This window comes from Mustela nigripes, chromosome 14 (assembly GCF_022355385.1).
Source record: "Mustela nigripes isolate SB6536 chromosome 14, MUSNIG.SB6536, whole genome shotgun sequence".
NCBI classification, from domain to species: domain Eukaryota; kingdom Metazoa; phylum Chordata; class Mammalia; order Carnivora; family Mustelidae; genus Mustela; species Mustela nigripes.
In genome coordinates this window covers 57202507-57214600 of record NC_081570.1, presented here as the reverse complement: position 1 = coordinate 57214600, position 12094 = coordinate 57202507, and the positions used below count along the sequence as shown (strand labels likewise).

At 35.5% G+C, this 12094-nt stretch overlaps 1 protein-coding gene across 2 annotated transcripts in view; it reads right to left on the bottom strand.

Annotated features, from left to right (window-relative positions):
- LRRC7 (leucine rich repeat containing 7) overlaps positions 1 to 6670 on the bottom strand; it is a 432771-nt gene extending 426101 nt beyond the window's left edge. For both annotated transcript variants that reach the window (XM_059376850.1, XM_059376851.1), the window contains exon 1: positions 6574 to 6670. In XM_059376850.1, coding sequence (XP_059232833.1) covers positions 6574 to 6670 — 97 coding nt within the window. The remainder of the gene's footprint in view (positions 1 to 6573) is intronic.
- Between the last annotated feature and the right edge of the window lie 5424 nt (positions 6671 to 12094).

The following is a 12094-nucleotide window of genomic DNA, read 5'->3' as shown; positions in this document are numbered from 1 at the left end:
TGGGTCATATAACCACAAGAAAACAGAGTCCAGAGTGCTCATCATTACACTATGGAACTGCCAACCATGAGGAAACAAATCCTTCAAAACAGCCTGGGTAAACTCAGAAATAGATGCTTCCTCAACTCATGATAAGACTTCACCTGGTAAGACCCTGAAGGAGAGAACTAGGCTAAGCCCAGCCGGGACTGCCAACCCTCAGAAACTGCAAGATAATAAATGAGTGTTGTCTTAGTCACTAAGTTTGTATAATTTGTTACAGGGAAACAGAATACAAATAACAACACAAAGTGATTATTGGTGGTCTGAATGAAAGCTGTTTCAGTTGAGTGGCTGGGTAGGATCCAGATGGCATGGCTTTGGAGGAATGAGTGGGACATAAGTAGGTAACTCTTTACAGAGGCTTACACAGGAATAAAACTAGAATGTAGTGCTGTAGCTGAATGGGGCTGTGGCTTGGAGAACGAAATTTATGTATTTGTTTTTTTAATGGGATGTAACTTGAGCATGTTTCAAAGTCAGTCTTTTATAGGAAGCAATTTATTTTTACTGAAAGTCTGCTTGACTATGCTAGATGTAGAAGAGTGAGATATAATTCACAGGAAATAATTGGTTAAGAGCTATGTCTGGTGGCCTAATGTTGATCTTCACATTGAAAATACTGCAGAAAAGTATAAAAGATTATAAAAGAGAGCAGTATGAATTATGCTACTTAGTAAAAAATCTTCTGTATGCAGTATCTCCAAGTGAAAGCTGGCTCTCCTTGCATCCGAAGGAGTCAAGTTTTATTATTCCAACTCTCAGTAAAGGGAAGACACTATCATTTGACTTTCTATGATGGTTTTCTAAGATGGCAGCTTTCCATGGGAATTAACCCAGCAAGTCTGGTCAAGATCCCATATGGAATTTGTAGAATAATAGAGAAAGAACTATGTCGTTATGTGAGAAAATTACTACCTAACATGAATTACTATCTAACACTATTGCAAGAATTTCAGATTTATGTCATTTGTGTACAACCTTTGCTTGCTATGCATTATTGTGTTTAAAAATAGTGGTGGTAGTTCCTATTAATTTCCATTTCTGATTTATTATCTTCACACAAATACTTACTTTAGAATAAGAAGAACAATAATAACAAGTGAAAAGAAGGAAGAAGAAAGAAAAGAAAGCTTGCTATGTCTCAGGTTCTATGCCAAATACTTGCTACAAGCATACCTCATTTTTTTCCCATTTTATTTTTTTTTCAGTGTTCCAGAATTCATTGTTTCTACACCACACCCACTGCTCCATGCAATAGGTTCTCTCCATTATACCCACCACCAGGCTCACCCACCCCCTACCACCCTCCCCTCCAAAACCCTCAGTTTGTATTTTTTGCACTTTGCTTTATTAGGCTTCACAGATAAGTAAAGGTTTGTGTTGAGCAAGTCTCTCTGCATCATCTATAAAACAGTATTTGCTCATTTCACATCTCTCAGTCACATTTTGGTTATTCTCACAATATTTCAAACTTTTCCATTACTATTATATCTGTTATGCTTATCTGAGATCAGTGTTGTTTGATGTTGTTATTATAATTGTTTTGGGGAGCCACAAACTCTGTCCATATAGGATAGTAAGTTCACTCTATAAGTGTATGTGCTATGACTGCTTCACCAACCACCACCTTTCTCTTTCTCCCCAGGCTTCCCTATTCCCTGAGATACAACAATATCAAAATTAGGTCTAATAACCCTATCATAGCCTCTAAGTGTTCAAGCAAAAGGAAAAATCTTATGTCTCTCACTTTAAAAATCTTATGTCTCTCATCTTTATGTCTCTCACTTTAATCTTATGTCTCTCACTTTAATTAAGCTCAATGAAGAAAGTATGCCAAAAGCCAAGATAGGCTGAAAGTTAGGTCTCTGGTGCCAAATAGTTAGCTAGGTCGTAAATGCAAAGTTAAAGTTCTTGAAGGAAATTCAAAGTGATATTCCAGCGAACACATGAAAATGGTAATAAAGTGGAATAACTTACTGCTAATATGGATAAAGTCTTCATGGTTTGAATAGACCAAACCAGCCCCAACATTCCCTTAAGCCAAAGCCTAATCCAAAGCAAGGCCCTAACTCTCTTCAATTCTGTGAAGACTGAGAGAGGTGAGGAAGCTGCAGAAGAAGTCTGAAGCCAGCAGAGGTTGGCACACGAGGCTTAAGGAAAACAGCTGTTTTCCTAACATAAAAAGTGCAAGAGGAAACAACAAGTGCTGCTGTAGAATTGTAGCAAGTTACCCAGAAGATCTAGCTTCAATAATTAATGAAGTGGCTACACTAAACAAGAGATTTTTAATGTGGACGAAACAGCCTTTTTTTTTTTTTTAAAGATTTTTTTCATTTACTTGAGAGAATGAGAGAGAGCAGAGGGAGGAGCAGAGGGAAAGGGACAAGTAAACCCCCAGCTAAGTGCAGAGTTCAACGAGCAGCTCGATCTCAGGACCCTGAGATCATAATCTGAGCCGAAATCAAGAGTCAAAGCTTAACCAAATAAGCCATGCAGGCAGCCCTGAAAGAGCCTTCTATTGGAAGAAGATGCCAGGTAGGACTTTCCTTGCTAGAGAGAAGTAATCAATGCCTGGCTTCAAAGCTTCAAAGGACAAGTTGATTCTCCTATTAGGGACTAATTCAGCTGGTGACTTTTAAGTTGAAATCAATGCTTAATGACCATTCCAAAAGTCCAGGGTCCTTAAAAATTATGCCACATCTACTCTGCCTATGCTCTATAAATGGAACAAAACTTGGATGATAGCACATCTATTTATAGCACAGTTTACTGGATATTTTAAGCCCACTGTTGAGAACTACTGCTTAGAAAAAAAAAATTCTTTCAAAGTACCACTGCTCACTGACAATACACCTGGTCACTGAAGAGCTCTGATGAAGATGTACTATAAGATTCATGCTGTCTTGATTCCTGCTAACACAACATTCACACTGCAGTACATGGATGGAGGAATCATTTAGACTTTTAAGTTTTATTACTTAAAAAATACATTTTGTAAGATTATAGCTGCCATAGTGATTTCTCCGATTTTATCTGGGCAAAGTCAATTGAAAACCTCTGAAGAGAATTCAACATTCTAGATGCCATTAAGAAAATTTGTGATTCAAGGGAAGAAGTCAAAATTGTCAACTTTAACAAGAGTTTGAAAGAAGTTCAGTCTAGCCCTCATGGATGACTTTGAGGGATTCAAGATTTCAGTGGAGGAATTAACTGAAGATGTGATAGAAATAGCAGGACCATTAGAATTAGAAATGGTGCTTGAAGATATGACTGAATTGCTACAATCTCATGATCTCATCTTAGAAGATAAGAAATTGCTTCTTGGGATGCCAGGGTGGCTCAGTATGTGAAGTGTCTGCCTTTGGTCAGGTTGTGATCCCAGCATCCTGGGATCAAGTCCTGCATCAGGCTCCTTGTTCAGTGGGGAGCCTGCTTCTCCCTCTACCTATTGCTCCCTCTGCTTGTGCTCTCTCTCTCTCTCTCACAAATAAATAAATAAAATCTTTTTTTTTTTTTGTAAGTGTTTCTTATTGATGAACTAAGAGAGTGGATTTTTGAGAAGGAATCTACTCCTGGTGAAGATGCTGTGGATATTGTTGAATTGACAACAAAGGATTTAGAATATTACATAAAGTTAGTTGATAAAGAAGCAGTAGGGTTTGAGAGGACTAACTGCAATTTTGAAAGAAGTTCTACTGTGAGTGAAATGCTATCAAACAGCACTGCAGACTGCAGAGAAGTGGTCCATGAAAAGAAAAGTCAATCAATGTGGCAAAATTTTTTGTCGTCTTCTTATAAGAAATTGCCATGGCCACCTCACCCTTCAGCAACCAGCACCCTGACCAGCTAGCAGTCATCAACACTGAGACAAGATCTTCCACCAGTATAAAGATTACAACTCACTGAAAGCTCAGATGACAGTTTGCAATTTTTAACGATAAAGTATTTTTTATTAGGGTATATACATCACTTTGTTAAACATAATGTTATTGCACACTTGACAGACTACAATATAGTATAAACATAACTTTCAATATGCACTAGAAAACAAAAAAAAAATCATTTGACTCATTTTATGGCAATAATTGTTTTACGGTATTTCCATTGTCTGGAACTGAACCTGCCTATCTCCATATAAATATCTTCCTTTAATTCTCAAAGCAACCCCACAAGGTAGATTCTATCATTATCCTCATTTTTCAGATAAGTAAATGGAGTCTTAGATTAAAAAAATAATACCCAGTTTCCTGCAGCTGGTCGCAGTGTCACATTGGAGAATAAACCCTTCTGTGTGACTTTAAAGTTAATGTCTTAATTAGCTAATGTGATATGCTGCTTCTGTTCTGAAAAAGAGCCTTCTTACTTGGGGAATTAACATTGGTCTGTAACAAGGCAAGAGGAACTGCTCATTATACTAACAAGGGATAATGAAGACCTCTCTGAAAGAGAATAGCATTTTATAAGTTTCTTATTTCTCATTATGTCTTTCCATGTTCAATAACTCAGTCAACCCAACTGAGTTCCTGTAATGACACTTGAAAAATTGCCCTGACTTCCACAGCCCAGTTGATGAGGACTTGTTTTGTTATAATACCAGCATCAGTTATGTTATGTACCTTAATTAAACAGCAATAAGACTTAACTCTAAAATATGCCTACCTTTATTAGTCTTTTGGATCCATGATAATTTACTATCGTCTGCAGCCAGTTATTTGACTTAGTCTAGAGATTTTCAAATTTGAGCTTGCATCAGAGTGTTCTGCAGGTTTTACTTAGATTACTGCACCCAACTCAGAGGTCTTGATTCAGTAGATATGGGTTAAAGCTCTTAAAATCTGCATTTCTAACAAGTTTCTAAATGCAGCTACTGTGGCTGATCTGAAGAGCACACTTTGAGAAGCAATGGCCCAGAGCTGGGTTTAAACCCCTTCCTGTAAAGAGCCAGGTAAATACTTTTGGCCTTGTGGGCCATATAGTCTCTGCCATAACTACTCAACTTTTTCTCTGTAATATGAAAGCAAACATACACAATACCTAAATAAATAAGAGCTAGCTATGTTTCAATAAAATTTTATTTACAGAAGCAGGTGTCAGACTCGATTTGGTCAATGGACCCAGTGCTCAACCTTCAGTCTAGACTAACTCAGAGTTTTAAGAAATCACTTTATCTATATTAAATAGCAGTTCTGAGAGAATCAATGATAGATTTATTCACAAAAATCCCTTACAAAATTTTGAAATAAAATCTGAAAAGACATATACCAGAGACTAAGCTAATTGTGTTAAAACAGCATAAAAGAAACCCCACAGCTTCCCTATGAAGCCTTTTTGGGCAAGAGTCTGCATCTTATAGTTTTAGTTTTATGATGCCCAGAACTCAATCTTCATTTTCAAATTTTAGTTTTAATTGGGTATTTTATTTATAGTGTTAAAAGTTGTATTTCTATTGGTTAATAGAAAACCAGCATTAAGAAAAAGGAAAGAAAACTAACACTATACTGAATGACATAGATTATAACCCAATCAGGTTGTTTATTAACTCTATAATCAAACAAAATATAATGAAAACACTCTACTTGCCATGAGTGTGCCCAGCTTTAATGTACTTCATCTGTACTCAGAATGGTGTACTTCAAACTAACTTAAAATGTCAATATAATCTTAAAGGTCTATTAAACTATATATGCCAATAAAATCATGGCATTAACTCTATCCTTATAAAATGTAAGTTTCTGTATAAAAACAAGGTTCACATACATTTTTGCCATAACAGAATGTGCTTTAGTTCCCTGAAAATAATTATTCACAAACAGCATGAGGAAAGTTAGTATTACTGGTCATCTCATAAACTTAAAATGCAAATATTTTGTCAAATGTCTCCAACAATGCTACAGACTAGAAATATTAAAATTAAAGTCCTGAGAGACAATTACATATTTGAATATTTACTAACTTGCAGATGGAGTAAAATTATTTTATGGTAAGATATATAACTTCCATCTTTCAAAATCTTTACCTAAATTTGATTAATCAAATGTTTCCTTTTGACCGATGACTTTATGTTTACCATTAGATATTTATTCTTTAGTCTAATGCAGTGGTTTTCAAAGAGTCCTCAGGTTAAAAAAAATGTTGAAAGAGTGTTGTGGTCAAATGAAAGTGGAATCTATTGAATTTAAACACATTTCAAAAGTTTTCTTTTACTTCAGGACTCCTCAGAAACATTAATATTCATGGTAGGAAGATACGGTAGATTATTTAGCAGTTTCCAATTTTATTTGAACATGGAACTCAATTATCAGTAGAAGATCTTGAAGTACAAGAGAAACACTTAAGAAAACAATGTTCCTAGTGTCTGAATCTAGATATCATTTATCATTATGTTTTGAAAAAATAAATTTAATTTAATTTAACAAATATTTATTAAGTACTTCTATCATTTGATTAATCACTTAAAAGTTAATCCTATATTTTAAATGTTACTCACCAAAATCTACCAGAACTTATTTTAATCCTATTAAACATACTTACACTCTTCTTCAGGCCTCTTCCGAAGTGCTGCACGAACTTCTTTACAAGGACTTCTCTGATATTGTGGGGGATTCCTTCCCCTTATTAGGTTCTCCATCCTATAAGAGCAAACCAAAACTAAGTCTTAATACTGAAACTTTGATAAAATTTGACTTTTTAAATTGTCTAAATCAAGAATCAATGGTTCAGGAATCTATTGAGGTTCAGTACACAACACTATTTATTTAGTACCTAGCAGAGAATAAGACAGTAGGGAGTCCAGGGAATCTGGTAAACTGGAGAGTGACATTTCCAAGAGTGACATTTCCATTTAAATTTCTAAATTTAAAAAAAATTAAAAACACCATATAGACAAAATTCAAATGCCCATTCTCCAAGTAGATTGCTATGAATGGAATGTTTGTGTCTGTCCCCTATCCCCAAATTCATATGTTGAAGCCCTAATCCCTACGGTGATAGAACTCAGTTACTAGCAACATTAACGAAGCTGACAACATAGCAATGATGACAACTAGAAAGTAACAGTAAATGGATCAAATTCAACTTGAGTTGACATATTTTATAGGACATTTTTTGTGATTTTTTCTTTTTGGTTTCAGTGAACCTTACAGTTTTGTGTCACCTATACATAATCCACTCATTTTGATAGCCTTAAATAACTACTGAGGATAGACAAAAGGAAACTTTTTAATGTATTATTTTTCCTTTTATATTTCTGACTACTGATGATATGAGATTGATTCCATATAACCCTGTTTGTCTTCATAGAACAAGTTAGAAAGCACTACTAAGACTCCAAGAGGATTTTACTATTACGGTTCCTTTTGGAATCAAATATCTGCAGGTCAACTCCCACATGAATTGTGGGGCCCAAAGTTTGCATTCTGAGAACACTCACAAGCAGATCTGTAGATATTATGCAATGAAGTGTGGCTTAAATATGATGAGACTAGGTTCTAGAAGCAGACTGCCTATGTTCAAACTCCCATTTAGTCTCTTAAAAGATGATTTAGAGAATGTTATCTGCTTTTGGACCTTAATTTTTCCATAAGTAAATGGGGAAAACATAAGCCATCTCATAAGACTGTTATGAGGATCAAATATGTTAAATGCTTTACATACATTGTCCATCACAATTTGAGAGCTCAACAAATGTAACTGTTGTTTATCAAAATTATCTCAAATAAAAATGAAATCATATACTAAAATTTAAATGTCCAGTATGTTAGGAAAACTATGAAAGCTGGCCTTTTTACAATAAAGAAAAAGAACAGATTACAGTGTTGAGGAAAAAAAATTCTGACTAAATTAATGTCCTGGTTATTAGAAAAACACAAAACATCCATGCACATAAACTGCCAGTTTTCAGAAATAAATAATAAAATATACTTCATTTTATTTAATAAGATTAAAGATTTACTATATGTTAATCTTTCAAGGATAGTGAGATGGATAAAAATGAGTTGTTATCTTCATGAACTAACTAAAGTGTTACATGCTGTATTCTTTCTTAGAGAATTTAGAAGATATTTCAGAATTGTATAGTGCCCTGTGACCTTAGCAACAACAATAAATATATTTTAGAATATATTATCATTTATCATTTATTACATTTTTTCTTTATAACAACCTCCTGAAAGATCATTTTGAAGATGAGGAAACTAAGGCTCAGAAATATTCAGTGACCTGGTCACAGTTACACATGAAATAAAAGGCTCAAGTGAGATTTAATCAGGATTCTCGGACTTTTCACATTCTTCTTATTGTTTCTTCATCTATTATTTCTATGAGTTTTTTATTATAATTCTACTAGGAGACTGATATTTGGGATTCTACTGTGTAATGAATAATAAATGATGAAATTCTTCTTTTTTTAATATTTATTTATTTGAGAAAGTGTGAGCGGGGGGAGGGACAATGGGAGAGGGAAAGAGACAATCTCAAGCAGGCTCCCTGCTGAGCATAGAGCTAGTTGCCAGGCTCAATTTCACAGCCCTGAGATCATAACCTAAGCTGAAATCAAGAGTCACTTAACTGACACCCAGACACCCTTAATGAGGAAATTCTTCTTAAATTCATTAATATATTAATCTATACCTATATATAAATGGTATACATGTTAGATATTCATATAAATATAATACCACACAAATCTATATGTTTGTCTATAAGGTTATTTGCTAATTACATGTTGATTTTTGACCATTTAGCTATTTTCACTGAAGTGTTTGTTCTGTCAGTGACACTTTGGAAGGCAGATATACTCAACACTATATCACCAATGCTGTACCTACCAGTGACATTTTAAGCTTTTGGGAACCACCAAAAAGGTAACAGGGACAAAGAAACTCACTACAAGTTATATATACAACACACTAATGGACAAAAAAAAAATTAAAGCAGCTTTAAAAGTTCTTTTTCCCCTGGAATGCTAAACATTATGTCCAGTAGAAAATACACTTTGAATTAAATTAACACTTTCAGAACAATGTTCATGTCTAAACTATTATGTAACTGTGTGACTTTCATCTTCCTGAGATTACATTCCTGGCTGCTTGAACTCTTCCACCAGTGTCATCTATGATCTACAGTTTGCATTAAATGGTCAGACAAAGAGACCAAAAATGAAGTTTTGGAGCAAAGCCAGGACACAGCAAAGGAGCTATTCTTGCTACTTTCAAACTTGGCAAGCCACCAGTGGGAATGTGTTAACAGTGCCAGCAAGGAGAGATTAAGTGTGATGACCACAGGCAAGACAGATGCTCTGACAACTCATTGAAGAGCTCTGAAAAGTGCAGCCTACGTGTCAACTGCTGGGAAGAAACAGAGGCAGCCACATTAATAATAAAGAGCATCAAAAACCAATCAGAGATTATGAGTAAAGGTATCTACAATTCTCTTGGTGGTATCTCCAAAACTTAGGTCATAATAATAATCTGAGTAGCCTTAAACAAGTACAAATTTTGCCATTCCCAGTACTAAAGATTTTCATTCAGTAAGCAACAGTCAGGTCCCAATAGATGTACTTTTTAACAATCAAATACTTCTGAAGTAGCCTTACATTGATCCCAATACTGGCATTTGGCAACCCCTACAAATAAATACAAATAATACACCTAGATATATAGGAGAGGGAAGTTCAGTGAATTCATTCCAGGATATAGTCATCTGGATATACAAAGGTGAAGAGAATGCAGTTAGGACAGATACTACAAAAATGGAAAGATTAGTCAAAGAAGCATTGTCAAAGGCTTGCCAAGTACACTGGTAGTCTACCAGATGAACTAGAAGGCTGTCAACTGATAAGGCTGATATTCTCAATAGTGAAGTGATTTTTTTTTCCAACAAGATTTGGCAGATTCAGCTGGATGAGAGAACAAGTTTAGATTAATCTAGAATTGTGGATTGGGTTAGGAGTATGACTAGTTAAGAAAGGAAGTCAAGTTGGGTGTAAATATGGTTGAATGAATTTATACTGGATGAAGGAGGAAGAGGAAGAACAACTGAGTCACTGGAAGACAAAGGTGTTGAGTTAAGAGAATAGAGGTATCAGGGATAAGTATTTCTAAAATGCCTATTATGTGCCAGGTGCTATGTTAAGTTCTTTATATGTACATTATCTATGTCATTCTTATTTTACCTGGACACAAGAGCCCAGGCTATTGGCTACACTGTGAACTATGCATATAGAACTTTCTGTGGTGATGGAAAAGTTTAATATCTATATTGTCTCACATAGCAGCTGCTAGCCTTATTCAATTGTTGAACATTTAAAATGTGACTAGAGTGACTGAGGAACTGAATTTTTGAAATTTTATTGAGTTTAATTTATTTAAATTTAAATAGTCACATGTGACTACTATGGTAGGCAACACAGCATACCTAGAAGTCTCCATATAGCACATGACTGGTAAAGATACGATTTTCCACTGAAGAATTCTGAATTATTCAACAAGAGCAGGGAAGTTAAGTTTGGGGGAAGTGTTCCATCTGAGGGTCTTTAGAGACAAATGAACAATTTACTCCTCTATGTGGAATTGGTTCACAGTAACCTCCTAAAAGCTCCTGTGCAGAAACATGGTTTTTCACGCAACTATGGTTTTCAACTACGGAGCTCTGTGTCTAGTACTTCTAAGTGCCTTGAATATACACTTAAAATGCATTCCTCTCTGTTGGCCTCTATGTATAATGTTCCTTTTGACTCAAATGAGTCCTCTTCCTACTCTATCTGAATTATACTTAGTCATCTTCCAGTCTTCATTATAATATCACTTTTTGAGATAATACAGGATCACTCTGACACCTTAATCCAATGAGGTCCCAAAATATGGCTCCACTTTACAGCTTAGAGTTTTCCATCCTAACAGCTATCATAAATAGCAATTATATATTAGTCTTCCAGAATTTCTATTTAATGTCTGCCTCCCTCCTGTACTGTGAAGTTCCATGAAGGCAGGATTGATATTGATTTTATTCTCCACTTTATCAGTGGAATGAAGAAGTTGTCATAGTGTTTGTCATTCATGAATTATATGTTGTTTGAATGAATGAATGAACCTATCTCTCCTAAACCTGCCATGAAGGAAACTATGTTCTGGGATCATTGGGTGTGAACCAGGTAGTTGAACTCGTGAGTGACCTTCTACATATTGTTGTTATTGCCTTACCTGCAACCCATGTCCTTTCCCTCAGTCATTCACTGGCATTTCCTGACACTTTCCTAATAAGCCATCGTCTTGCACCCAACAGTAGCCTCTCACAACTGCACTTTCCACCTGCTACCAGACAACAGAGAGCAGGGCAGATGATCCCTGATTCCCTTTGCTGCAGGGCCTAGGGATGGGAGGAGAGGAAGTTGGAGCTGCTCTCCTTAGTGTGATGCTGCTCTGTGGGGACTTTCCTCAGCAGAACTAAGTGTCCTGATTAGTATGTATGGAGGAGGGGAGTGATTTAATTGTGACATAAAAGAACTGAATTAAAAAGTAAAATCAACTTGTTTTGCTCACAAGATAACAAACATACTGAGGCTAATTTTTCCCTTCTCATTGAGCTTTTACTGTATCTACTACTTTGTAAGCACAACCCAAACTAAAAAAATGTAGTGCTATATGGGTTTACTTGATGACCAGACAACCTAGATAAGCCCCTAAATGAAGTTCAGTGCACAAGCAATGAATTGACTATTAGCAAGCCCCATTGTTTGTGCTCTATAGTCTCTCTAAGACTCCTAAAGGAATTTTTTAAAAAGATTTTATTTATTTATTTGATAAAGCGAGAGAGATCTCAAGGAAGGAGGTCAGCAGGCAGAGAGAGAGGGGGAAGCAGGCTCCCTGCTGAGCAGAGAGCCTAATGCGGGGCTCGATCCCAGGACCCTGATGTCATGACCCAAATTGAAGGCAGAAGCTTAACCCACTAAGCCACCCAGGTGTCCCCTAAAGGATTTTTTTTAAGTCAGCTAAGTAGATAGAAAATAAATTATAAAGAATATATATCCTTGACTTAGTTTCTTTTTTTTTTTTTT